Source organism: Centrocercus urophasianus, unplaced genomic scaffold, assembly GCF_019232065.1.
Source record: "Centrocercus urophasianus isolate 14NV4802_14NV808 unplaced genomic scaffold, USGS_Curo_1.0 seq_73, whole genome shotgun sequence".
In the NCBI taxonomy this organism is placed as follows: Eukaryota; Metazoa; Chordata; class Aves; order Galliformes; family Phasianidae; genus Centrocercus; species Centrocercus urophasianus.
The window spans coordinates 231,615-258,118 of record NW_024885344.1 but is presented as its reverse complement, the minus strand read 5'-3'; the positions used below and the strand labels follow the sequence as shown (position 1 = coordinate 258,118).

The 26,504-nt window shown below is 49.3% G+C and overlaps 1 protein-coding gene across 3 annotated transcripts; it reads left to right on the top strand.

Annotated features, from left to right (window-relative positions):
* On the top strand, nt 1-25,601 carry SGSM3 (small G protein signaling modulator 3). 3 transcript variants are annotated; one of them, XM_042837581.1, is made up of 22 exons: nt 1-69; nt 7,062-7,145; nt 8,399-8,484; nt 9,662-9,728; nt 11,108-11,316; nt 11,460-11,567; nt 12,307-12,450; nt 12,829-13,024; nt 13,242-13,387; nt 13,943-14,170; nt 15,310-15,364; nt 18,395-18,522; nt 18,821-18,976; nt 19,587-19,641; nt 20,089-20,138; nt 21,362-21,514; nt 21,614-21,684; nt 22,029-22,077; nt 22,394-22,479; nt 22,769-22,891; nt 24,053-24,113; nt 24,454-25,601. In XM_042837581.1, exons 2-22 carry the CDS (start codon nt 7,139-7,141, stop codon nt 24,535-24,537), a joined length of 2,262 nt encoding a protein of 753 aa, XP_042693515.1. In that variant the 5' UTR covers nt 1-69; nt 7,062-7,138; the 3' UTR covers nt 24,538-25,601. The 3 variants fall into 3 exon arrangements, with proteins under 3 accessions (XP_042693515.1, XP_042693517.1, XP_042693518.1); XM_042837583.1 differs by lacking the exon at nt 1-69 and adding an exon at nt 452-533; XM_042837584.1 differs by lacking the exon at nt 1-69 and adding an exon at nt 5,519-5,668.
* The last annotated feature ends 903 nt before the right edge of the window (nt 25,602-26,504 follow it).

Here is a 26,504-nt window from a genome sequence, read left to right as displayed (position 1 = left end):
GGGGTCCCGACCCGCCGCGTGAGGGCGGGCGGGTGGCGCAGCGGGCGAGAGGGGCGCCGTAGGGAGCAGGTGAGCGCCGGGCGGGGGCGGGGTTCGGGCCGTGCCGCCGAGCCGGGGCCGCTCAGCGGGCCGCCCCTCAGCCGCGGGGCTGTCAGCCGCGCCTCGCCTCGCCCCTCCCCTCCACGGCGGTCGCGCGGTTCCGTAACGGCCGCTCTCCTTTGCTCCCACCCAGCCGGCGCCCCCGTGCTGTGACACAGCCGCTCCGTGCGCCTCGGCCGCCGGCCTCGCTGCCCTCCGCATCCTCCGCTGTCTGGCTGGGTGGCGGCCTGCCCGTCTCCTATCAGCCGGGGGCAGAGGCACGCGTGGCACGGAGAAGGAAACGTGGCAGAACCTCGGATGCGTGAGGTGCCGGGGGAGCCGGCGGGCAGCGGGCGCTCCTCGTGTCTGCGGTGCTGCCTTCGTCCTGCGGGCTGGGAGCCCCTCGGCAGGAGGCGGCTGTGGGCTCCGGGAGTGCCTGGAACGGAGCTGGTGAGGTAGGGAGAAGGAAAAGTTTCTTCGCGTCCACCTCTCTGCCTTCCTGATTCTTTGAGGGCTCTCTTTGCGTGTACGCAGGTGCTTTCCTGCTGATCGTGTAGGTTTCAGTCATGGGCTGAAACGATCTTGCTGTGATGCTTTGGGGCAAGCGGTGGTAATAACGTGGTAAAAGTGCCGTGAGGGTCCTTCAGCCCTGGCGTATGAGAGGAAGAAACAAAGTGTTGCAGGAATTAAGAGCGTCCGCTGTTCACTAATGGGAAACCTGGTCTTAAAATCCCCCCAAAAGGGACTGCAGCAGTGAGACGCTGCTGTGCTTTTGCAGAAGGGAACAGGGTTGCTCAGTGGATAATCTGAATTCTAGAATGGTTTTTCAGCTGCTCCACTGGGAGGGGGTGTGCTGGAAAGAAGAGCTACTGGAACGAAGGTTGGCTTCATTGTGCCTGTCTGGATGTGCACAGCATCTCTGGAGTTATCCCTCTGCTGAAGTGAAAGGCACGTTCCTGGAGGATGCATGAAGTAAAAAGGGGAGCAGGGCATGAGAAGAGGCATGGTGTGTAATTATAGATGTCAGGGTGTGGTCTGGTCGTGTCCTGTTAATATCAACTTATGTTAATTCTGTGTTTCAAAGACTAAATCGCCAGGTGCTGCCTTTTTCTGTTCCTGTTTAAGATGCTTTGACAGTGTGTCTCGGTAAGCTCAGGGAGATGTTCAATAGGGGACAGATGTGAGCAGCAGCAGCACAGAGGAGGGGCCACACTGGCGAGGGGCTGAAGCATTCAAGGCCAGGCTTTGGCCTTGATGAGACTTTGAGCAACCTGCTCTAGAGGGAGGGGTCCCTGCCTATAGCAAGGGGATTGGAACTGGATGATCTTAAAGGTCTCTTCCAACCAAAACCATTCTGTGATTCTATGACAGTGAGCATCAGCTGGTGAGCTGAGGGGAGCGCTGCACTGCTGCTCAGGACTGAAACAATTCCCCAACACTAGGGTCTTTGCTATGTCGTTTTAGATTTGGCTTTATTCTGTGCTATTAACCCAGCATTTCAGCTTTGTACCCTCAGCAGCACACAGACTTGTTTAAACTTCTTTTTTTGCCGCCTTTCATCAGACAGTCAAAACTGGAGTCACGCAGAGCTCGCTCAAGGTGAATATTTGGGAGGGCCAGGAGGGGTGTTCCTGTCTCATCTTGCTTGTCAACTGTGCTGCTGCGGGCTGCAGGTAGTAAAAAATCCATTTGTTTTATGAAATGGGAGAAAAGAAAGCTGGCACATTGTCATTAGTATGATGAGAGCAGTTGTCACTGCCCAGTCAGTGCAGTGTTTGCTGGCTGGGTAATACCTGATGATTCAGAAATGAGAGAAAATGTCTATAACCCTAACAGCCCTTTTGTTCTGGAGAAGAATTCTTCCTGATCCCAAGCAACAGGAAATATGGTTAATTCTGTCTTGTTTTGTTACATACACTAATGATCATCAAGTTGTTTGTTTTTGTGTTTAATTTGACTTGTCTGCTCGAATAAATTTTTGCAGGAGCAAAAACCAGTTTTGTGTTAGGAGCTTTGCGAACAGTCCTGGATGGTGCTGTAGGTGTTATTTGTCTGTTTCAGAAAGTTGAGTTGTGTGAAGGCAGAACCCCAAAGAAGGTAATCTGGTGTGCTGTGGGAGATATTGTCCTTTAAATGCCATTTTTTTGGAGCCAAATGAAGTGAGAGCTGCTTACGATGATGAAGAGAGAGTCCTGCTGGGTGAGACTGAGGCTCTTTTGCTAACATGAGTTGTACATGAACAGCATAGCTATATGGGAGCGACCTGAACTGAGCTTTCCTTGTGTCTCACAAGGGATTGATAACTAAAGCTCTGCAAATCCATCTGTACCATGGAAGAGCCATTCTTCGGGCTGCTTCTTTGTCACTGGCAGCAGCAGGATGAGAGCAGCCCGAAAAGCTTCTTTGTGCAGTGAGCTTTCAGGGCCAGCTCTGGATCAGGGTCAAAGTCTCACATAGAAAACATACTAATAGCATCTGTAAGTAACTGTCAGTAATGTCCTTCTACCTTTCTTTGGTTTGTAACAAGGAGAGTTCTGCGGTACAGTAAGAGAGGTGAGAGCGGACACCTTGCTGGTTTGTATCCCGGCCTTTTCTTCCTCATCCAACGTAGATTTGCGAAAACAAATCCCACTGCTCCTTCTCTCAGTGCCTAGTCTGTCCCTCTCCTGTGAAGCGGGAGCAGCACTCTACATTCACATCACATATCCCATCATCACTTAGGAATATTGGAAAAGAGAGATCTCCACCTCTCATGATCCCAAGGATCTGGCAAACAAGGTGCTCTGCTGCTGTTTTTGTTAGCAGGCTCCCAGCTTTTGTTGTGTAAGGCCAGACAGCTTTCGCTTTCCAGGATTAAAAGCGTGGTGCTTGTATTAGCAACAAGAAATCAGCAGAGCCCTAGATGAGTTCTGTTTTGCTCTGATGTTTTTTTTCCGTGAACCACACGGGGGAAGCCTTTGTTATCTCCAGATTTGAGAAATAAGTGCTACAGGCAGACCCTAAAGCCTTTTCAAGCTGTGCCCTGCATAAAGGATGTGCTGTCTGCTTTGGAGCCAGCTAGCAAAATAAGAAGAGGTTTGTTCTGCGAGGAAAACGTCTGTCCATAGGCAGGAAGTCTGCATTCTGCGTAAGTGGGTGTTGTGTGGGAGTTTCTGTCGAGACAAGCTTGACATGTCAAACTGTGAGCAGGAAATCAGGCTGGGTTCTGCCTGCCCAGTGCAGAACCAGTAGGAAACAGCATTCTGCTTTTTCACATCCTTATTTTCAAAATGGATACACAGCTGGAAGTGCTCTGTCCTTCTGTGTCAGCTAGCCAGGCTTTGTCCCTTTGGCTCCAGTTGAGTGCTGCTATCCTTGCAGCAGTACAGAGAGCAAAGCAGAGGCATGGGAGTGTCTCTTACAGCATTTCTGTGCCTGCTTGCTTTTCCAGCCTGGCCAGGAGTCTGCAGGATGCTTTTTGGCAGGAGACACGACAGAGTTTCTCCCAGTTCATCTTTTGCTGGGACTGGGGCCACTGAACCCCGAGGCACACTGCCGCCGTCCATGACAGCACCATCAGCAGCTTGCATCATTCCTGGGCTCTGAGAGGGTGTCAGCCCTTGCCACTGCTTGCCAGGCTCCTTCCAGCCTTTCTAGGCTGTCGTGTCCTCTGATGGAGGATTCTTACGGGGAAGTGGGATGAAGGCAGCTGAAGTTCCTCAGCTTTTCATTCCCAGTCACCAACTGAGGTTGGAAGTGAGCAGGAAGGCTTCCTCAGCACCTCCCTCCTGCACCCAGAGCAGCGTGAGGCCGATTGTAAACATCTCAGGTCTACAAACCTATTTCAAGGTATTTCCTGTGGTCATCTAGGTTTACTGGTATCACATTGAATGCTTAACCAGGAGCCTGTGCAGCGCTATGTGGAATTTTACATGCTTCCAAAGGCAGGGGTTGGGGTACCAGGTCCAGAAGTAACTGTGTCTTATCCCATGCTCAGAGGTATGGCTGTGCTGTGCTCACTCACCTGCTTATCTGTGATGCTGGAGTTTTCTTCTGACTGTATGCATGCAGAACAAATATTGACTCGTGGAACTAATGGCATTTGTGGCTCCAGGACACGCCTTCACCTGGCTGAAGGGGAAGCTGCTGGGGGAAGGGAAGGCAGAGGGAATTACCGGGTTCCTGCTGAGGGTTCTCGTTGTGCCATGCATTAGGTGAGTCATGGTTTGAGCTCTGAAAACAAAGCTTCCCAAGTGTGAGGGCACAGAAATGAGCTGCCTGATTCAGTGCAAGCTTTTTGTCTTCATTTCTAAGAGAAGGACGTTCTATATGTTTAATTGGTTGCAATCTACTTGGGGTTTTAAAAGCTGAATTGGAAGGGGCTTCCAGAATTACACCAAGTGTGTGGCTTCCTGGTGAGTACTGTGGCTTTGCTATTGCTCTTACTTCTCCTACAACTCTTTAAATAAAAGAAAACCATAGCAGTGAGCAGTGGAAGCCAACTGACAGTCTGTGTTGAAATTAAGCATGGTGGTTAAAATTGGCAGGGGAAGAATATGCCTGGGAAGGAGTTTTGGGGCCAAAATAAAGATCCTACTGTAAAGCTCCAGACAGCATTGCTCCACTAGGAACAATTTCTTCTCAGTAAGAGAGGTGCTGCAGTGGCACAGACTGACCAGGGAGGTGGTGGAGTCACCGTTCCCTGGAGGTGTTTGCAAGCCATGTGGATGTGGCATATGCTTAGTGGGCATGGTGGGGATGAGCTGGCGGTTGGACTGGGTGATCTCAGAGGTCTTTTCCAGCTTTAATGGTTCTGTGATTCATGGCCTAGCACATCCAGGCACTACCACAACAGGGTTAAGTGGAGATCACATGGCAAAAGAAGCCAAGCGAGTAAAGCATAGGCAGCAGGAGATTGTTATCTGTTTGCAGGAAGGCAGGTATTTGAAATCTTTTGAATTGCGGCTGTGTGGAAGGGCAAGTTTGTCCAGAGGAGGCTTGGTACTGTCAAGTGGAGGTAAATTTGCAGGTCTCCTTTGCAAATATCCATTTCTAAAGGACACTTGCAGGGAAAAGAAAGTAAACAGATGTATTTCTTTGTGGTGCGTTGGTGACTCTGACAGGGGTTTTGCAGCTGGAGCGCTTCAAACAGCTGCAGCTTCCACTGCAGCACCTTTTTTAGGTACACAAGCTGTCCTTCTGGCTGTCCCCCAGTGAACTGGGAGCTGTGCTGTGGTTTGTTTTCATGCATGTGCTTTCACTGGGTTCATGGGATCTCCTTTGGTTGCTTACTGTCTGCTGGCTAGAAGAGCTGAGAGCTGCTGTAGGGTCACATCCCTCTGTCCTGGCCAGCAATGTTGGCACCAGGTCCCAGCTGGGTGCTTTCGGGAAGGTTTCCATGGGGCCCAGGGGCAGGAAAAGCCTGCTCTCGTATCCGGGGCCGGCAGGAGAGCAATGACGTGGGCAGGGGGAGGTGTTCCCCTCTGCTGCACCTGTTGTGGGATGAGGAGGGACCTCAGCACTCCTCCCCAGCTTCCTGGGCACCGTGCTTCGTTCACTGGCTACGGGTGTTCTCTTGTGTATGTGCCTGACGCCAGCTCCTCAGTGACAGGTTGGTTCAGCACTGACTGTGCATGCATGAAGGTTAATGGTGACCTGGGGGCTAGAGGAGGCACTGAGCGTGCCAGAGTGGTGGCAGGGCAGCGGGGAGCTGGAAAAAAGCCTCCAAATGCATTGGCAGGAGTGCCATCAGCAGTTACCTGCTTGCTGCACACACCCTGAATGCTGCCACGTGAAGTGAGAGTGTTGGTGCTCTTTTTCTATCCTTGGGATGGGTTTACCTACTGAGGGAAAACCCTGCACTAAGAGAGCTGGAGCGACAGGCAGCAGTTAGGGGCAGGGCAGAACACACAGGTAAGCAGCTGGCCATGCGTGGTCATGGCAGCTTCTCAGAAACAAAAGCTGGACTTGTGGTTGCTTTGATTTGTTGTTTCTTTTGTTTGTTTGCTTCTTTTTTGCTCTAAGAGTTGGAAGATTGGCATCTGTGCAGCCATAGCAGCTTTTCTCATGCAGAAAACTGCTTAAATCTGGGGGGAAGAAGCCTTATTTGTGTTCTCAGATGCAGGTGCTTTTATAGCTGCTTGTCTTGGAGCGCCGGAGCAAGTCACTTCATAGAATCATAGAATGGCCTGGGTTGAAAATGACCACAGTGATCATCTAGTTTCAACCCCCCTGCTATGTGCAGGGTTGCCTACCAGGCAGACCAGGCTGCCCAGAGCCACATCCAGCCTGGCCTGGGATGCCTCCCCTGTCTCAGTTTAAAACCATTCCCCCTTGTCCTATCAATATCCACCCTCGTAAACACCCGTTCCCCCTCCTGTTTGCATTTGTAGGCTCCAAATGCTTGCTGGAGATATATAACCTTGTACTGCTGAGCACTGTAAACAACTCAGACAAGGCCTGCTGGGTGAATCCCTCACATTCCTTCTTGCAGTGGTTTGCAGCCAGAAGTGGCTTTACTGAAAAAGGAAGCTGGAAAATCCATTCAAAGCATGCAAGCATTAGCTTCTCCTAGGTTCTTTTTGAAGTAAGTGTGCTCCTGTGTTTTGCTTTGATGCTCCCAAGATCTTTTTCAGGCTTCTTGCATCTCAAACTCACTTCAACACCCTGGTCCCTTCACTGTGGGCAGTAAATTCAGAGAATGGTGATGTGCCATCTGCTTTTTTAGTGTTCATAATTGAATAGGATTCAGAATCTGTGATGGAAAAGATAATGGAATTTGATTTGATTTTTGGCATTCTTTGAGTCAGCAATGCTGCTGCAGTCACAGAGAATTTGGTAGGTGATACCATGCTCTTTGTAGCTGATGGGTGTGAAATCAAGAAGGAATTTCCTCTTGGGAAGTCTCTGGAGTTTGCTGTGTGGAGTTTGTGCCTGGGGACTGTGTCTGTCCCTCACTGTGCTCTCAGATGCTAATGGATGTTCTTTTTTTCTGTTTGCAACAGGGCAGTGACCTCTCACCCTTGAGAACAGCATTCCTGGACCTGCTGACAGCCTCTGCGACTCAGCCTTACCTAGAACAATGTCAGGTGAGCAGGCAAAAATGGATGTGATGCCTTCTTTGATGGCTTTCTCTATCTTCATCTGCGGCATGGTAAAAGAAAGTTACTGATTCCAACAGCCGTTCGCTACGTTAACATACAGCTCTGCCTGAAATGGAGGGAGGGAGAGTGCCCAGCTCTTTATGATCTAGCAGCCTTTTTGCTCAGAGGAGTGCAGTTCCTTCTTCTACCCTTTGCTGAAGCCTTCAAATGCTGCTTCAACCATTGAATTACAGAGAAAGGAGGAGGATGAAATGAAGTCTGCCTCCCCATTCTCATAAGACCTGCTCAGTTCTGTTCTCCCAGGACTTGCCCCAAAGTAGGTGGCTTGCTTATGACCTGAGAGATTTATTCAATAAAGTGGTAGTTCTAGGACTGAAGAATTACTGGAGTTTGGCTGTGGGCTACCAAGTTACAAGCTTGACTAATAGTAGGTCTCCTCCAGCACATCCCTCTTGCAGTGGAACTGTCCCACCTCATGTCTTTGCACCTTCCTTCCTGAGCTAGCTGCTTATTTCAGGGAAAACCCTAAAGGAGACTACTTCAAAGCCAGGTAAACCTTGGTGGTGGTGATGTGTACAATGGAAGACCTGGGATGTACTTGTCTGCTTCAGTTGCAGAACTCAATGTCTGATTTCGTTGCAAGGGGCACAGTACCTCTGGGAGGGTGCTTGCCTGGCACACAGAACAGCAAGGTGACAGGCATACCTATGTTGCTGCAGCTGTCTGTGCATGATCTTGGCAGCCTTAGAGGGAGGGCAGCAACATCCCAGCCCTTCAGCAGCAAAGGGAGCAGCTGAACATATTACTGAGGGCTCTGGTGTCCTGTTTTGTTGCCTGGCTGACACAGTTTCAGGGCAGTCTGGAGTGCTGCTGAGTCAATGTCAGTGTCTCTATAGGAGGCATTTACTTCATAAATCTGTTTAATGGTTGCCTTCACTTGGCACAGCTTTTCCAAGAGGAACGATCGCATGATGCCACAGAATGATTTCTGTTCCCCAGAAGTCCGTTTGTTAGAACTCGGTTTGGCCATTCTGCTTCTTTTGCTTGGTAATAAGGGTTCAAACCTTCTAAAATCATTTACCTCCTTGGTGATGTGGAAGCTGTCACAGTGTCTAGAAGTAATGACTAGAAACCAATATCTGGAGTAGAGACTTCTGCATAAATCCTTACCTTGCTGGAGCAGTGTGTACTGAGTGTCCTGGGTTCTCACTGCTGTATGTTGCTCTCTTTGTGTTTAGGCCATCACACTCCCTCTGCTGGGGGTCCCTTCTCAGCACTCACACCCAGCATTTGGCCTCAGGAGATCCTGGCGAAATACACACAGGTACAGTGTTGGGCAGGGTGGGGATGTTCTCTGGCTCTGCAAAGAAATAAAGAGACCCTGGTGATTTCAGGTTGTCTCTAAATGCTGTAAGGAAGAGGAGGGGATGCACTCTTCCTCCAGTGGTTCGCTTGGGGGCACTTGTTTGCTATTTAAACTTCATTTGTTTTGGTGGCTGCGTCCTGGCTCTTGCAAGAGGATCTTGCAGAGCATACAGAAATTTCTGTAAATTATTGCTCTGCTATTTTGTAACTGTTGCTCCCCTGTAAAAAATGTTGACACTCCAAGGGAGTCTCTGTCACCATCAAGCTACACTGGACAGCTTGCGCATGGCAGGAAATGCTAGCCCCAAGGCTTGCCTCCAGGTGGGCAGAACAGGAAGGAAGGAAGCAGATATGGAATTTTGTAACCTAACCCTCAGTGTTTGCTGAAGGCAACTGAGCCCAGAGAAGGAGGCTGAAGCTTATTTTGGAGCTGTGCTAGAAGTGTGCTTCTTTGGGGCTGCCTGGGTGCAATGCTTGCAAGACCCCACAGGAAGGGCAGGTGGGCCAGCAGGAATCAGAGGCATCTGTAGGTATTCACTCCTTACAAAAGCCTAATGATCATAACCACTAGTGCCAACTATGAACACAGGTAGAATAAGCTGAGAATTGAACTGAATTTCCTTTGGCCTCTAATTTGGGTGTGTCTCACAGATCCAGTTTTTTTTCTGCTGTCTTTCAGAGTAAACCTGAAAGCAATAGGCAGGAAGTGGGGCACTGCAGGGAACTGAATTTGCAGTGTGTGCACTCTAGGTTACAGAGGACTACTGTGTCTTAGAGTTGCAGCCAGTAGGGCCCAGTGTAGATGATGTGTGGATTCCTCAGTCCATGAGGAGGACTGTCTGTCCTTTCAGATGGGGAAGTTTTTGTTGTGATACGGTGCTGCAACTCAAGTAGTTGTACCAAGAGATTGTGCAGCTGAGAAAGCAGAGGTTCACATCTTCCATATGGAAGTCAAAATGGGGGCAGCATGCAACACCTCCCCAGCTGGGAATTGTGGAGGAAGGCATCAAAAGTAAAGGTGAAGAATTGCAGTTGCTCAGAGGGCACAGTGTAAGATTGGGCGATATCCACTTGTCTCTGTTCAGTTGCTCAGTGCTGGAGCAGTAAGAATGTCTCTTCTTCCTTATGTCTCCCAGAAAGAAGAATCCATCGAGCAGCCAGAGTTCCGCTATGATGAATTTGGTTTCCGAATTGATAAGGAAGGTAAAACCAGTCCCATCTCTCTCCCTTTCAGTTAGTGCTGCGTGGGGCCTTGGGCAGAATGATTTTGCAACCACTGTGTGCTAGGTTTCATCTATTCAGACGTCAACTTCTTTCCATATACTACTGTTGTTACTAAGGGCCATGTATCAGTTGAGCTGGCCTTGTGGAATAAATACGCAGCAGAGTCCTTTCCATAGCCTTATGTCTGTGGCATAGGTGAGGGAGAGATGGAAGTGAAGAGGAAGCTGCCATTTCCATTAGTGGTGCACTGGGAAAGGCAGCTCTGCTGGCTCACAGCAGGCTTCTGCTGTGGTCAGGAGCACTGAGCACCAATGGCAGGCACAGTGCCACATGCTGCCTATGGAAAGCTCTCAGGTGAGTGGCAGCAGTGTGTGTTCTACACATCCCAGCATCTTGGCAAAGTGTAGAGCAATCTGAAGGGGCAGAACCCACATCCTAGTTTTTCTGCAAGATCCAGTGGCAGGAGGGCAAACAGAAGAGAGCTATGGCAGTTGGGCATTGAACAGCACAGCTTGCAGCCTTTGGAAAGATGTAGAGAAAGGACTGTTGGATGGGGGAATTGCTTTATGTGCTCTGAGAGGAGATTTCCGGGTCTCAGGCCATACAATGAGGGGGCAGAACTTTTTTGCCTGTGGTGCCGTAAGACTCTGCAGTCCTAGGGGACTTTCTTGAAGCAGTAACCTAGAGATGAAGACAGGACAAAGAGACTGATTTCATTCAGCCAAACCATTTGATAGACCTGTGCATTATAAAGTCAGCAGAAAGATTTGGATGGTGTTGTTGAAAATCTGCTATGTGGTGAAGAATGGAGTGCCTTACGTCAAACCTATATTGTGCTAATGTAATAATTAGAAAGCTAGCCTCAGGTTAAGGTACTCTCTCACTGGGAATTGGGCAGTGTTCTTATTAAAGATTTTTTTTTTAATGAATAGGTAGCCCCAGAGTTAACATTTTGTGCCTCATTACTTGCATGAACATACAGCTTTCTGCTTGTCACCTCTGAGACCTGCTATGCTTTTGTCAGCTTGATTTACAGATCCTCACAAAACCCAGCAGGATAGCTGCTGCCAGGGTCTTGTTGAATTCCAGCCACACTCTGCTGTAAATCATGTGTAAGCAGAGCCTGGGCCTGCTGACAGCTTCTTGGTTCTTAAGGCTCCAGTGCCTTTTGCTTACGATCACATTTGCTGCGTGGAGAAGACAGTTAGAAACCAAGCTTTGCCTTCCCATGCTCTGACTGGAAGACGTGAAAGTTTTTACGTGCTTTTATCAGATGGCTGTCCTACTCTCCACCCCGCCCTATGTTTGTTCCCTCTCTCACTTGTCTCCATTTCATTCCCTTCCCTTTGCTGAGGCAGATGGTGCTGAGCCAAACTCCAGCAAACTTCTGGGGCTCCCGCTGATAGAGGAGCCACAGCAGAGACTCAAGTGGCAGGCTCATCTGGAATTCACACACAACCACGACGTGGGTGACCTCACCTGGGACAAAATTGAGGTCACCCTCCCACATTCAGACAAACTGCGCTCCCTGGTGCTGGCTGGCATCCCACACAGCATGAGGCCGCAGGTGAGAGACAGCAGGCTGACCTTCCTGCCTGTGGGAAGAGACAGAGAATTGAGGCCACCCTGTCGTGGTTGAGAAGGTGCCAGGCCGTGGCTTTCTGGGGCTGGTTTAGTGAATTCCTATTGCTGTTCACTCTGTCCCCACAGCTGTGGATGCGTCTGTCTGGGGCCTTGCAGAAGAAGAGAAATTCAGAGATGTCATATCGTGATATTGTGAAAAACTGCTCGAATGATGAAACCATTGCTGCCAAACAGGTGAGAGATGCTGCCTAGTGCTGACTGGGCATAAGGGAGTGGGGAGAACAGCAAGATTTGCTGCATGAAGAGGAAGGGGTGTCTGCCTGATACCTGCATCAGGGACAGCTGAAAGGATGTGTAATTGAATCCCACTAAAGGTTAATCTTACTGGGCATTTATCTGCTTTGTTTGTTGGAGTAGAAGCTGTGCAGATCCCCCACTTCCTAGGGAAGAGGTTTAACCTCTGCTACCTGCAGGCTAGGTTACTACATGGCAGTTTCATCTGGGCAAGTTCCTGATACTGAATGAGGCAGAGGGTGAAAGAGTAATAGATGTGCTTCCACTGAGATAGCAACGGAGGGAAGGACAACTCTGCCCAGGGGGAGCTGTGGGCTGTTCACCTCCAAGTCCCCCACTGCAGGTGTGGCCACATTGTTGGTTTCTAACCAACAATGAATAAGCATGGTGAGAATCCTTGCTTGAAATCCAAGCAGATGAAATTCCCAGCATGCTTACTGCAAGTGGAGAAACTAGGGGCTGAGTGGAGGCAAGTATTTTTAGGGAGTCACCAAGTTGCCATCTGACTGGTTTTTCACATGTTAACAAAGGATATTAAATTAATCCCAGCTGTTTGAACAGTGCCATCTTCTTTGATGCCTAAAGACTTGGGTGTAGGGAAGCAGAGCTCACTGAGAGCAGAAGGCAATTGTTCAAATGCTGCTAACTAACCCTTTCCTTGCTTCTGGCTGTCTGACAGATTGAGAAAGACCTGCTCCGCACAATGCCCAGCAATGCCTGCTTCTCCAACATGAACAGTATTGGGGTGCCACGGCTACGCAGGATACTACGGGGACTTGCCTGGCTCTACCCGGAGATTGGCTATTGCCAAGGCACTGGCATGGTAACCTGCTTTAATAGTGCTTTTGTGATAGGGATTGTTCTGTAGCTACTTTGGGGTAAGTGATTTGAGGTAATGCTGCCAGATGCTGTGACCTCCAGACTAGCTGAAGGGAAATTCTTTTCACACAGAACATATTGCTTGAGGAGGGTGGAACAGAGTAACACGGCATGTCCAAAGGTGTGCAATAATTTGGTTGCTCTGTGGGGGAGGAACTGGTGTTACACTGCACAGAAATCTCTTCCCTGGGAGAGACTGCAGTAGAGCTGCTGCAGAGGAAGGAAGACATTGGTTTCGTAGACACTGGACCATGTGAGGAGATGGGGAAGGAGTGCTACTGTTAGGACAGGCTTGGCATATAATCTTCCTTCAAAATCCTAGGTGGCTGCTTCTCTGCTGCTCTTCTTGGAGGAGGAAGATGCCTTCTGGATGATGTGTGCTATCATTGAGGAACTGGTTCCCGCCTCCTACTTCAGTACCACCCTGATGGGGGTGCAGACAGACCAGCGCGTCCTGCGACAGCTCATTGTACAGTACCTACCCCGTCTGGACAAGCTGCTCCAGGAGCATGACATTGGTAAAAGTGTGCCCATGGCTCCTCTGGGTGGTGTGCAGGCAGAGATAACTGCCCTTGTTTCACAAAGGGAGAGCAGCAGAGCTAGGAGCAAACCTGGCCCTGGAGGCCAGGGCAGTGCATGGTCATCTGTAAGCTGGGAGGGCAGCACTTAGGAGTGTCTGTTTCTGCTGGTTAGCTGACATCCCATAGTGATTCCTTTGTATGTCTCTATTCACAGAGCTGTCCCTGATCACCCTGCACTGGTTCCTCACCTCCTTCGCTAGTGTTGTCCACATCAAGCTGCTGCTGCGCATTTGGGACCTCTTCTTCTATGAGGGCTCTCTGGTGCTGTTCCAGCTCACTTTGGGCATGCTCAGTATGAAGGTAGCACTACCACCACTTCCTTCTTTATAGCACTTCAGTATTTGACTGCAAGATTGAGATGCAACAAGGCTTGCTGTATGTGTTCTGGGAGTGTGCAAGGGAAGATGACTCCTTGCTTTCCTCAGAAGTGGAAGCCGTGAAAACTTCCAAGGTGCTTTGCAGATTCAGGGATTGCTGTTTTCCCTGCTTACCTCATTTGATCCCTCATAATTAAGCCCCATCAGCTGCTCCCTCTGCTCACTCTAGATCCCAACCTGAGAACGCATCCTATTTAAATCAAAATGTCTCTTGGTTTTGCTCTGTCTCTATGACTCAAAAACATGCCAGGTGGAGTTTTGGGAGCAGATCTTAGTGCAGTAGTAAAAAATTGCTGTTCTATTCCCAGAGCTAGCCTGCATTTTTTTTTCTACCAAAGTTTTTAATGTAATTTCATAGCTTTACCTGCATTGTTTCTGGCCTGGGCAGTACACTGAAAGTAGAGTTGAATCTAGCAGCTTCAGGAGCATAACTGTCACGCTCACTGTTCTGTGTGGAAAAACAACTGCATCTTTGCAGGAGGATGAGCTAATCCAGTCTGAGAACTCTGCCTCAATCTTCAACACGCTCTCGGACATCCCAAGTCAGATAGAAGATGCAGATGTGCTGCTGCGGGAAGCCATGCGCGTGGCTGGCTCGCTGACAGATGTGGCGGTGGAGACCCAGCGTCGCAAACACTTGGCCTACCTCATTGCTGACCAGGGGCAGCTGCTCAACTCCAGCACCACTGTCAACAATTTATCCAAAGTGAGCGCTCTGAATTCTGTCTGCCTCTGCTGCTCTGTTTTTACCACTCTGTATTTCAACCAACTGCTGTTTGCGGGCAGGAGGTCCTCCTGTCTGAGAGGACGTCAGCTCTGTCACCCAGAGAAAAGGTCTTGGCAAGAGAAGGGAAGGCCTGTGCTAATGAAATGCTGCTGACTCTGTCCCGATTGATAAATCCACAGATGAAAGGAATGTTGATGTCAATTGTGATTATCATTAATGAGAGTAATGATGGAAAGCATTACATTTCATTAATGAGAAATCATAAAAGAAGCAGCACTCACTTTTGGCAGAATTTGCTTGGTGCTAACGTAAGCGTACAGCAGAGTGGGACCTGGGATTAATCCATTAGTAAGAAACTGACGTGCTGAAATAATTCCAGAAAGTAGAGTGCACTGGCCTTTGAGAAGCTGAATAAGAAACGTATCTGTGTTTAGTCATAGATCACAGTCTGCAGTTGCAGATGTAGTACCTCCTGTTTGTCAAGCCTGCATAAAACATATCTTCTTGACGCTCGTCTTAGTGCTTATCACCAGGCACTCCTGCAATCCCAAAATGTAATAAGCAGCCACTCAGAAATTTAAATACAGTTATGTATGGAAGTGCTTCTGGCAACAGGTAAAATTAAAACTGAAATTATTCAATTGAATCAGAGTTGATTATTGAACTTCATGTATGCTTTTGTCGTAATTGAGCTATAAATAACCCACTGTACATGGAGCAGAGCAAGCAATAGAGCTGATTCATTGCACTGGAACAAGAACAACTCTTGTATAAAATTGCAAAGTCACTTGCCTGCCCCTTGCAATGTTAGCTATCACAGAATCGTAGAAGGGCCTGGGTTGAAAAGGACCACAGTGATCATCTTGTTTCAACCACCTGCCATGTGCAGGGTCACCAACCAGCAGACCAGGCTGCCCAGAGCCACATCCAGCCTGGCCTTGAATGCTTCCAGGGATGGGGCATCCACAACCTCCTTGGGCAACCTGTTCCAGTGCGTCACCACCCTCTGATTGAAAAAAACCTCTATCAGAATCCCTTGCTCAAACCCAACCAGTGTGGAGGATTATTTCATTTACTAAACTTACAAAAGTTTGTGCACTTTGTTCTCTCCTTCTCAGATCGTGCGGCGCAGGACTCAGCGCAGGAAATCTGGCATCACCTCTCTGCTTTTTGGTAAGGACAGTCCTGTGCTTTTCATGTGGTGTTGATGGATCAAGCAGCCATGAGGGGTGGGAGATGCAGGACAAAGGAAAAGAAGAGAAGGGAGCCACAACTGAAGGATGAGCTGGAAGAAGTGTAGCTTTCTATTTGCTTGCTTTGGCCTGATCTTAGGAGGTGCATTTTGGATTAGTTAGTAGGTCCTTAACTGGTGACTTACCATGGATGGGCTCTTTGCACTGGCTAGACGTTTGAACATACTTTCTACTAAACTGTATGCAGTCCATGGGCTGTGTGCTGTACTCCCCTGAAGATCCTGGACCAGGCAGGGTGGCTTGATGTATAACTCATCAAGATTCATAAGTCAAAATTTATAACTGCAAGTATCACTGATGCTCCATGCACTGATGTTTCCATGCCTACTCTGAGAGCTTCACAGTGTGGACATTTTTGATTCTTCCCATTGCTTATGAGCTAACCCAGCCAATGTCCAGAAAGTGCACAGCCAGCATAGATTTAAAATAATGTAATTCTGTGGCTTCATAATAGCCCTTCCTGTTGAAAATCTCTCTGTCATCACCTTCCTTGCAACTGGTTAGCTGTCTTGAAATTGCCACATCTCACCACAGAAATTGTTTTTCTGGGGAAAGAAAATGTACCAAATTTCCAGGATTTAAAAAAAATCTCCTGTTGTTGCAGTAGCCTGAAAAAATCTAAAACTGTGTTCTGCTGGTCTTTTCAGAGAAGAGCTTTTCTGATGATGTCTGAGCAGCTCATGGGCCATCAGAGGCTTGCTTAGATGCATGTTTATACATAACGCTGTACATGGTAGTGCAAGGCCAGTGAAGCTGTTAAGAAGTGAACAAATGCAGGCAGGTTGCTTGTTCAAGCTATGTTCTCATAGCTCTTATGTGTAGTGCTATCATGCAGGCAGTACAGACTATATCTGTAGGGAGCTTAGCTGCCAAGCACATCTTCCTTGTGTCTCAGTTTCCCCTTGGCTTAAGTTTGAGAAGCTTTTGAGCAGCCCAGAGCCACATCCAGCCTGGCCTCGAATTCCTCCAGGGATGGGGCATCCACACCTTCCTTGGGCAACCTGTTCTAGTGCATCACCACCTCTGAGTGAAAAACTTCCTCCTAATATTTAATCTGAACCTCCCCTGTCTCAGTTTAAAACCATTCTCCTTTGCCCTATCACTATCCACCTTCATAAACAGCCGTTTTCCCTCCCCTTTTCCTTTTGGATGGGCATTGCAACAAGGCGATGCATGAGAGTTAACTCTGCACAACTATGCAGCTCATGAGGCTTTGCAGGCTCAAAATAGAGCCCTGTCATGCAGCTGATTTCATACTCGTTTCCTGCTTTTGAAACATATGTGCAGGCATGTCAGGTGCAGCGAGGTGTATCTGCTGGTAACCCCAGCCACTTATTTTGTGTTACATATATTTGAAGGGGGGAAAGGTATAAAACTTTCTTCCTGTCTCTCCTGCTCGTGTTTGGGTGGGATTCATCTGGATGTGGAAGGAGAAGCACGGTATTTTGGCCAGAAGGGACTAAATGATGAAATTGCATTATCTGAAAATGAGGGCAGCCCACTGAGCTAGCGTGGATGTGGTTGAGCAGTTTCTTCTTTAGTCACCTTCTGTTTTAGCAACGTTAATCTTCCGCCCTCTGAGCGATCTGTTTCCAGTCTACCTCTTTGAATCTGTCGCGAGGCTTCTTGCACACTCTGTGGCCACTTGCAGGGAGGTTTTGGTTAATTTTCATTGCTTGGACTGGGACTTAGTGTGTCTTATTTCTGGTCCGGAAACAAAGTTCAGGGTTTTTTTATGCTCTCTGTATCTAAATCTGATTCTCATAATATATATAATCAGTAGAAAAGAATCAAAAATAATTTAAAATCTAATCCTGTGCTTCCAGTTACATTCCTAAAGTTTTGGTCTTTTTAATTAGTATCACTTGAAATTAAAAGATACAGTTCGTCACTCTTCATAAAGCAGGAGCTACTCTTCATGCATACACAGCTATATTGCTCATTCTTTTCATCCTGTTTTCTGCAATGCTGTTAGAAGGCAAGCAGTGTAGTAGTTTGCTGGCCACTGGTTTACAAGGGATGTGTAAAAATGCCATTTATATAAAAACTGGAGTTCATGGAAGAACACATTGTTTTAAATGCCAATTTTGTTAATCAAACTACCAATTCTTCAGTATATTATAGAAAGCAAAAATAGATAGTGAAATTGCACTTTGAATTAAAAACAAAAGCTGGATCCTTTCGTTTAGGAAAAAAAGAGCAAGTGGTTCATTATGCCCAAACTTCAGGTGCCCAATAAAGACTGGATACGTTAACTGTCTAAAGAACCAATACCAGTAGGTATCTATAAATAAGTAGATACTAGCTGTCACTGCTCCTGTGGGATTAGTGAAAGTTGGGAGATGCTTTGGTAACTTTTGTCTTGTACTTGCGACCCTTTCTATATACCAAAATCTTTGAAATGTGTCTGTTAGAGAGGCTAAGATCTCAGATGGAGGCTTGTCTCTTGTGGCTCTCACTTTTAGACTGACAGAAGAGCTGTCTTGGTTGTTCACTTTTTTCTCAAGTTTCAGTGAAGAAGATGCTCTCATCCTGTAGGCAAAAATTAGAAGTAGTTGAAAGCCGTTTCAGTGTAAAGAGAATTTCAATTCATAACAATTTTTGGAAGTTTTTTAGGTTTGAGTCCAACCATTCAGCTGCTTCTGTATACTGTGCAGGCACTGCTCTGAAACAGTAGAGCAGTACTGTGGCATGGTGAGTTGCTCAGAAAGATCAGAATTGACATCCTTCAGCTCCATATGTGCTTGGAAATAAAACTTGAAACAGTCTTGTTGCTGCTTCTTATGTACACTACTGAACAGATTGGCAGTAAGCATCTACCTTAATGTAGGCAATTCTAAGTCAGGCTTGTTTGATTTCTGTAGAACTAATGATTTCTAATATTGATAAAAAATATCTCGTACTTGTTTTCCCTTCTGCATCTTCCCTCTGGCTGTGTGGGCTCCACCAGGAGATGAGGACTTGGAGGCACTGAAAGCCAAGAACATCAAGCAGACAGAGCTGGTGGCCGACCTTCGTGAGGCCATTCTCCAGGTGGCACGGCACTTCCAGTGCGTGGATCCCAAGAACTGCAGCATTGTGAGTGGGAGCTGCTGGGTGCTCCTGGAGCGGGTGGGCTTGAGGGAGAATGCATCAGGTGTAACAGATGGAGGGTGAGGGTTGCACAGCCCTTCTCCAGTGCAGGAAGGCTGTGCTGGGAAGTTGCCTTCCTGTGAGGAGGAGAGTTTGGGAACAAGGGCCAAAAGGCTTTGGTAGATGAGCTGAGTGTAGATTCGTGGGCTCGTTTGAGTTGGAACGGACCTTTAAAGCTCATCTATTCCAACTCTCATCATCTGTTGTTTTTCATTCCTCTGCTCTGTGTCCGTGTGCTTGCCAGGATCTGACTCCAGACTACAGTATGGAGAGCCACCAGCGGGACCATGAGAACTACGTGGCCTGTTCCCGCAACCGGCGGCGCCGTGCCAAGGCACTGCTGGACTTCGAGCGTCACGATGACGACGAGCTGGGCTTCCGCAAGAACGACATCATTACGGTATGCCAGCCTAGGGGAGAGGCACCAGGGCACGATCGTGCAGTCCAAGCTTGTTTGGGATTCTACACTGCCTCTTCTGTGGGGAAACAAGGGAGGAGATGAGCTCAGAGCCCAGTTAGGAGTCTGAAGCGAAGCAGCTGCCTGGGGATGAGGCAGTGTGTTCCTCTGAATGTTGTCATGTGTTGTCTTGTCCCAGTGCAACTGGGAACACCACCCTTTCCTGGCTGCCACACAGCTGAGCCAAAGCTAGATTTAGTCCAATCTGTGCTCCAATTCAACACCACGCACCGGGTTGTGGTAAGACTAAAAGCATCCATTTTGTCTTTTAGTTGTGGGCATCCCATCTGGAACTTAGAAAAAGAGGCATGGAATTGTGTTTCCAGCAGCTTTTTGCTGTTGAAGGCCCAGAACCACGTGAGAAGGGAGCAGTGACAAAAGAGCTGAAAAGAAAGCAGTTAATCATTATGCACCCACAGTCAGGCAGCTGCAACCTTCCTGGCACTGCACGTGCTCCTGTGGGGATGGATTTCTGTTTCCCACTTTCATTTCTGTCTGCTTCAAGTCACTGACACTCTTTCCAACTGCTGTTTTCCACTACCTATTTTTTCAGATCATTTCCCAAAAGGATGAGCACTGTTGGGTTGGAGAGCTGAATGGACTGCGAGGTGAGAGAGCAGGACAAAGCTGTTGTTACTGGGAGTAACAGGGCGGGATGCAAAGCATGCATTCATCCACAGCAACTGTGCTGGCATATTTTAATAAAAAGCACTGCCATTCACTCAGAGGAGCTGCCAGGGACCAGGGGAATATTCCAGCAGGGTATGAGGGTGGTGGTTGCAGCTACATGGTTGCTTCTTGCAAACAGCAAGGTTAGGCTGCATCCTCCTGTCACAGTGTGGTTGGGTGCACATCATCTCTGCTGTTTGTGGGCAGCATCCAGCAATAGGTTTCTTCTTGCAGTTGCCTTAATTCTGGTGATTTTCTGGCTGCTTGCTTCCTTTTTGGGCTTGGACTTCATGAACTCTGATTTATTCCCAGCCTTCACTGGGCTCTCATCTCCCTTAGACAGAATTCTCAGTGTCTGTGGTAGGCTTATGTCTTTGTCTTCGTAGGTTGGTTTCCTGCAAAATTTGTGGAGATCCTGGATGAGAGGAGCAAAGAGGTAATTAAAAAAAAAAAAATATATATATATATTAAAAAAGGTGATGTCATAATTGAAAAGAGCCATGTATTCCCTCTTTGAGTGTGTTTGCTCTCTCTGGCTACTGAGCAACTTGGTGATGTTATCAGCTTATTTTCCTAGGCCTGTTTGCTCAGTTTCCTGAGGCTGGCCACGCAGACAGCACAGGCTGTGGGGGGAGCTGAGTGCAGTGTGGGCTAGCAGGGCCCTCAGAGACCAGCTTTGGGAAAGCAGAGAAAGCAAAAGGCAAGTACACAGCAGGATCCTGTGGTCAGTTGGTCAGTTTTTCTGCCTGCTTCCTACTGCCTGTATTCTCTTCCTCCTCTGAGGTTATTCCTGCAAGTCCTGGTGTTCTGTGGTCACCACAGGGTATGGTCCAAGTAGCTGCACCCCAAAGAGCACTGTCTTGGTTCCTCTTGTGACCAGCAGCAGTGAGATGCCAGCTGTTTAAAGCAGATGCCTCACTGTGGCCCCAAGGTTACTGATAGGAAATAAATATCATCAGCTGTTGGCCTATGCAATTTGCAGAAGTGGAGAAAAATCTGTCCTGCTTCTCCTCTTCACCATTTGGAGAGTGAGGAGTGGCTCAAAGGCTGACCTGAGACTCCCAGTGAAGCCCGTAGTTAGATGTCATCATTGACATCTCACTTGCTTCCTTCACTCCCCTTCTCTGGGCTGGTTCCATAAATGCATGTCACGTATCTCTCTGTATATCAACTGTGCTGCTGAACAGCTCTTCTCCCAGATGAGGATTCCATTTATTTTAATCCTGACATGTTACTGTTAGTCCTTCGGGATAGCAGTGTGTCAGTGTGATACCTTTAAGTGATACACCAGCTGACCTGGGAATTCTCACGTACCCCTATTTATCCTGGCCTTTAGCAGCTGACAGAGTCCCAGGAGCCCTCACTGCTTGTCCCAACCTCACCTTAGCTTGGACAGCATCACATCAAACTGCAACAGTTCCTCTGTGCTGAATGCTGCCAGGATGGTGCTGGTGTCACCAGTATCATGTCCAACATCTAGGCACAAAGGTGCTGGCGTCCCAGCACATCCCAGGGGACCAGCACTGGCACCTTCTGCAAGAGCCAGCAGGAACATAGGAGGCTGAGGAAAATAGGGCATACCTGGGAGTGGAGGACTGGAATCAGCTGTGAGCTGCTCCATTAGCAGTCTGCTGAGAGCTGATTCTCTGTGTTCATCAGTACTCCATTGCTGGAGATGACTCAGTCACAGAAGGGGTGACAGACTTGGTGCGAGGGACGCTCTGTCCTGCCTTGAAGTCCATATTTGAACACGGATTGAAGAAGCCATCGCTGCTGGGGGGTGCCTGCCATCCTTGGCTCTTCATTGAAGAGGTGAGATGTCTCAGTTCCTTTCATGGAACAGTGCTGTTGGAGGGATGGGGTGAAGGGGCAGCAGGGCAATGTGTACTGACTGTCCCTATGCCCTTCTAGGCTGCAAGCAGGGAAGTGGAACGGGACTTTGACTCTGTGTATTCTCGCCTCGTGCTCTGCAAGACTTACAGGTAAGGCCACTTCTTTCATAGCAAGCAGCAGTGTCTGTGCCCTGCTCCTGTCTGTCTGCCAAGCTGCTGCTGCTTACCACCATAGGAAAGGTCATGGTCTGCCCCAGCCTTCATGTGTGTGGTATCAGCAGATTGCCATGCCTTTGCTGACTTGGGGCTGACTTTTGCCCTCTTTCTTGGGTTCCTGCATTCGTATCTGGGGTCATACTTTGCTCTCACAGCTGTGTGATCACCTGTGGGCTCAGTACAAGCAAGGGAGCTGTCACTATTGGGGTTTGGAGGGGCCTACATGTGCCCAGGGATGGTTCCTGAGCTAGCTAGCTTTTTTTCTGTAACCTTTTCAGGCTGGATGAAGATGGCAAAGTCCTCACTCCAGAGGAGCTGCTTTATCGGGTGAGTGCTGCCCCAGCCCAGGCAGAGCCCAGCTGGTAACACAGGGATGTTTGCCATGGGAGCTGCTTGGAGGGTGATGACCTTCTCCAGGGAGATGCTTGATTTCCTTGGTGGTGTGAAGACACCAGGTGCTTGGAGAAAGGCAGAAAATGGAACTGTCAGGCAGTCTCAGCCCCTCTAATGCTAGCAGGTGGTGCTGGGTGAAGGTGGGAAGCTCTTGGAAAGGCAGCACTTGGCTGTGCTGCTGACATGGCTGCTCAGCCCAGCTTAAGGTGAAGCTGTGAGCAGGTGGTAACCACATCTTCCTGCCCTCCAGGCAGTTCAGGCTGTGAACATGACGCACGACGCTGCACACGTACAGATGGATGTGAAACTTCGTTCCCTCATCTGCGTTGGGCTCAAGTGAGTAACCCAGACCTGTCACCTTCACACTGTGGGTACTCGGTGCTCGGGAGGGAGCAAAACAGGCCTGTGGGAAGCAGTTGCTTCCATCTACTTTAGGCCATGCAGACTTCCCCTCTCACTTCAGCCACTGAGTGGTATCTGCTCCTTTCTTGCTTGTCATGGTGGCCCACATAGATTCACCTGGGGCATCCCCCTCCTGCTGGGGCTGAAATTAGGCTGTCCCAAAGGGACAAAGCTTCTTTCCCTGGTTTCAGCCCAGTAACAAACCTCTGCCTCATCACTGCAGCGAACAAGTGCTACATTTGTGGCTGGAGGTGCTGTGTTCAAGCCTGCAGACCGTGGAGAAGTGGTTTCATCCCTGGTCGTTCCTGCGCAGCCCTGGGTGGGTCCAGATCAAATGTGAGCTGAGGTAAGTCTGTTCCTATGGGTCTTGCATGGATTTCCTCCTGCCCTGTGTGGAGGTGGCCCTCACCGCAGCTGGGTTTGAGCCCTCACCGGATAGCAGTAGCTTTGGCTGTCCAGACATCCCCCCCTGCAGAGATCTCTCTCTGTGTGCTGAGGCAGCAGTGACCGTCTAGACAGTTTAATGGGATGCACAGTGCCTGCTTGATTAAGGTCAGAACCTGGCTTCTGGGGAGCTGTCATGACGAACATGCAGGATCTTCCTGACAGCAGCCTCCTCTGGGCCAGCCAAAAGCAGATCAGCCCCGCAGCTGCTCCACTGAAGGTACTACCTTTTCCATCTCTGCCCTTCAGACCCCTCTGCCAGTCACAATGGTTCCCAGCAGGAGCATCTATAGAAGGGAGCAGGCCCATGTGCAGCCCACACCTAAAGGTGCCCTGCTCCTGGTGCTACTGTGGGTAGGAGTTCCCTTCACCTCTGTGCTGCAGTGAGCCTGAGGCTGCTTGCTCACAGCACGGAGCAGTGGGACTGGTTCTTGGCTGAGTTGGGGCTCATTAGGAGCGGGAGCTGAGCTTTGTACCATTCTCCTTCCTGCCTTCATCCTCTGGAGGATCTTGGCCACTCTGCAGCTGCAGGTGTTGAAGAATATTCTTGTCAGATATTCTCCTGAGCCTGGAGGACACTGACAAGTTTGGCCGCTGAACTCTGCATCTGTCTTCAGGGATCCAGCTAGAAGCATCCCCATGCAGCACATGTCCATAGGGGTCAGGATGCCCCTCTTACTTTAGGGAGTGAACAGTGAGTGTAAAATCTTGGAGATGCTGCTGATAGCAGTCAGCTTTCTGGAGAGAAACCTACATGTGTCTGCAACTCAGCAGAGCCATGGGGCTGCCTGCACTTCCCTGCATTGTATTGTCAGGCTCTATAGGGGTTGCACTTGAGTCACATTTCTAAGCTGCTCTTCCCAGCCTGGGCCTGGCAAGATGCAAAGCCCTAAGTACAGGAGGAAACTGGCCACAGACGGCTGGTGCTGCTTTTTTGGTGCCAAAAAAAAGGCTCTCCACCCCTATAAAACTGAGCAATTTTCCAGGGCAAGCTGAGGAGCAGTTGTGTAGCTGGGGCAGCAGCTCTGGATGTGTGCATTACTACCACTCTTTTCCATTTCAGAGTGCTCTGCAAATTTGCCTTCAGCCTGTCTCAGGACTGGGAGCTGCCAATAAAGAGGGAGGTGAGTAGGCAGCATTGCTCCTCTTCTGGGCAGGGGGCTTCGCTTAGCACCTCTCCTCACTATCTGGTGCTCCAGCTCATCCTGGAACCAGCTGTGGATGGAGCTGTTTTCTTTAGCGATGCCCAGGAATAGGTGGCAGGGCACTGCCCACACAGCTGGGGCAGAGGGAAGTGGCAGCCCCTCCCTTCCTCAATGCTCTCCAAACCTCAGGGCCTCTCCCTGCTTCAGCTGGGGTGGTGGGAAGTGCAGGCAGCTCTGCGGGATGCTGGGTGCCTTGGCTGCCTGGGCCCTGCTTGTCTGGATGCAGTGCACTGACCCAGGTCTCTGTGCCTCCTTGCAGGAGAAGGAGAAGAAGCCACTGAAGGAAGGCGTGCAGGACATGCTTGTGAAACACCACCTCTTCAGCTGGGACATAGATGGGTGACCTCCACCCCCCCCTGCCCCGGGAACCTTCTCAGTGGTCTGCACTCCTCTCCCCAAGCCCCATCATCTCACATCCCCTTCCTTCCCTACCCCACACTTGTATCTGTGACAAAATCCCCCTCGGGGGGCTGCGAGGCTACCCGGGACCGATGCAGCGTGGCCTTGTGGCACTGCTGCCAGACCCGAGGGAGGTGATGGTCGAGGCTGATGCTGCACAGGGACATGTGTGTTCTGATCAGAAAAATGAGTGTCCCCTCCCAGCCTTACCCACTTCTGCCACCCCCATTTCCCTGGGGAGAGGGGCTGCAGGCCCAGCCACTGTGTGCCAGTGTTTCCAGCTGCTGTGGGGCAGAGGCAATCCTTGTGGGATGGCTTTGATCCGTGAAGGGTGGCACTGCAGATGCAGGTGGAATAGAGCTGGTGAGGGACTTGATGCTGTGTGGAGCAGGGATGGCACGCACCCCACCTCGTGCTATCCAAGGGCTCACCTCCAAGGGGAGGGGGAGGGCAGAACCTGAAGCACTTGAATGGGTTCCCCCCGACGTGGAGTCAGGGCAGAGAAGGGGGAACTGGTATCAGCCTCATCCCACTTCTCTGGCACTGGTGTGTGGGATGTCGACATGAGGTGCTGGAGAGCACTGCTCTAACAGCCCTAGGGGACGGGCTTTGTCTCCTCTGGGAGCAGACAAAAACCAACACTCCTGTAGAAAGAGTGTTTCATGCTATCATTTTAGTCTCTACGTGATTTTTACTGTTAACCAAAAAGCTGTAAATTAACTCCGAGAACATGTGTATATTTTGGCACTGTCGTAGCTCAGGATGGGGTTCAGGTTGGAGCCGGCTCAGGGAGACCGACTGGTCCTCCTCGCCCTGCAGCGGGGGCAGGGATGCCAGTCGGGAGTGGAGAATTGCTGCTTTGTGGTGGTGGCTCTGGATATGGAGTCTGTGACTTTCTAGTGAAAGCGCTTGTCAGTGAGCACAAACTACTCATGAGATGACACTAGATTCTTACTTTACTTTATTCTGTGGGTTTGTAAATAAACTGCATCTTGGGAGAGCACTGGACTTCGGCTTTGTTTTTCCATGGGACCGGGGCTAACTAAATTCCTTGTTGAGCAGATTGCCCGCAAAGCTGTGGGTGCCCCATCCCTGGGGGCACTCAAGGCTAAGTTGGATGGGGCCCTGAGCAGCTGAGCTGGGTGGGGGCAGCCCTGCTATTCCTCAAGCTCTGCAGCCTCATCTCTAGCAGCAGGGTCCAGGGCAGCCCACAGTGCTGTTAGGAGGCTGGAAGGAGCTACTTGTGCTCCTCCTGCCCTGAGGCCTTTGGTGGTTGCTCAGGTTTTGGAAGGACTCGGAGAGCTCACCCACCCCTCAGCTGGAACAGGCAGCAGCGCCAGGCCCTCCCACCAGCACCACAGAGAAGTTTCGGAGCACGTGGCCGTTTGGAATTTTTTTAATAAAATGTTTTGTTTTTTTTTTTTCTTTCAAATATTTGTAACTGAAAAAATAATTCAATTTAAAGATCCATTCTCTCCCCCATTAACTTGTCACTCTTATCCTTTTCCAGTTGAATACTCGCTCTGGATCCGACACCCCAACACCGTCCGTCTCAGACGGTGCCGATCACCCCTCGCCGTTTGCTGCATAGTGGAAGGGAGAGTTCGTGCTAGTCAAATACACGTTACAAACAAGTAGTGGTTACAGCAGAAAGATTCAGGATTACATTCAAGGTAGAGGCAGAACATCAGACTTCTTGTTTTTCCCAGTGGGTGCAGAAATGTACGTCCAGGGGAATACCTCTTCCAACAAAGAACTATTGAACTATTATTCAAACAAATAATAGTAAGAAAGCAGAGAACTGGGCTAGCCTGCTCTGGGCACATCTTGGGGAAAAGACCTCTATTATTATTTGCTAGGATGAGACGCCCCGTTCCCACTGCCCTTAGCCACCAGGTTATCGCTGCTGTG

Excerpts from the sequence above, each read along its gene's own strand:
- SGSM3 (XM_042837581.1), top strand. Across the intron at positions 9,729-11,107 it reads TTTCCGAATTGATAAGGAAG|ATGGTGCTGAGCCAAACTCC; the intron begins GTAAAACCAGTC and ends TTGCTGAGGCAG. Across the intron at positions 11,568-12,306 it reads AAACCATTGCTGCCAAACAG|ATTGAGAAAGACCTGCTCCG; the intron begins GTGAGAGATGCT and ends GCTGTCTGACAG.